The sequence below is a fragment of the Morone saxatilis genome, unplaced genomic scaffold (genome assembly GCF_004916995.1).
Source record: "Morone saxatilis isolate NCDOM2014 unplaced genomic scaffold, NCSU_SB_2.0 Contig9, whole genome shotgun sequence".
NCBI lineage: Eukaryota > Metazoa > Chordata > Actinopteri > Moronidae > Morone > Morone saxatilis.
Window position 1 is genome coordinate 3,721,562 of NW_023340268.1, and position 636 is coordinate 3,722,197.

At 44.8% G+C, this 636-nt stretch overlaps 1 protein-coding gene across 2 annotated transcripts in view; it reads left to right on the forward strand.

Moving 5' to 3' along the window:
• LOC118342479 (glycogen synthase kinase-3 beta-like) overlaps positions 1-636 on the forward strand; it is a 17,063-nt gene that overhangs the window by 6,393 nt on the left and 10,034 nt on the right. For both annotated transcript variants that reach the window (XM_035681032.1, XM_035681033.1), the window contains one exon: positions 482-583. In XM_035681032.1, the coding sequence (XP_035536925.1) occupies positions 482-583 (102 nt within the window). The remainder of the gene's footprint in view (positions 1-481; positions 584-636) is intronic.

Consider the following 636-nt stretch of genomic DNA (forward strand, 5'->3'; position numbering starts at 1 on the left):
CATTTAGTCAAAGTGCTAACAAAGAGCCAGTATTCATTAATGCGTGTCGCTGTGTATTTTTGGTTCTGTTGCATCTAACAGTCAGTTCGATCGGTCACTGGTGTACGTGGAGGATTTAGCGTAGACCTTCCCTGGCTGTGCTCTGGTGAACACGGCTCTTTGGAAAACACAGGAAGGACCGACTCTTCCCCCAAAACCAATATCACTATGTGCAGCTGACCTACTTTACACAGGTTGCACTAGTTTAGAAAATGAGCCGAAACTGGAAAGTTGTGTTAGAGGTTATTTAACATTGTGTAACCCTGTGTTTAATCTTCTGTTGTCGGAGCTGAACCGACACAGATAAGCTCAAATTGTTTGTTAGATCAGCAGCCAGACACCGCAGGAACCCTTACACATCTTCTTGGACTTCACCTGATTACTGTCATGGATTTCTTCAGTCCCGTGTCTCACTCTTCCCTCTTTTGTGAAAACCTTGCAGGTGATTGGCAATGGGTCGTTTGGTGTGGTGTACCAAGCTCGCCTCATCGACAGCCAGGAGATGGTGGCCATTAAGAAGGTTCTGCAGGATAAGAGGTTTAAGGTCTGGCTCTAATATACACATTTCTCCACATCATTTCTTATCTGTTGTTGTCT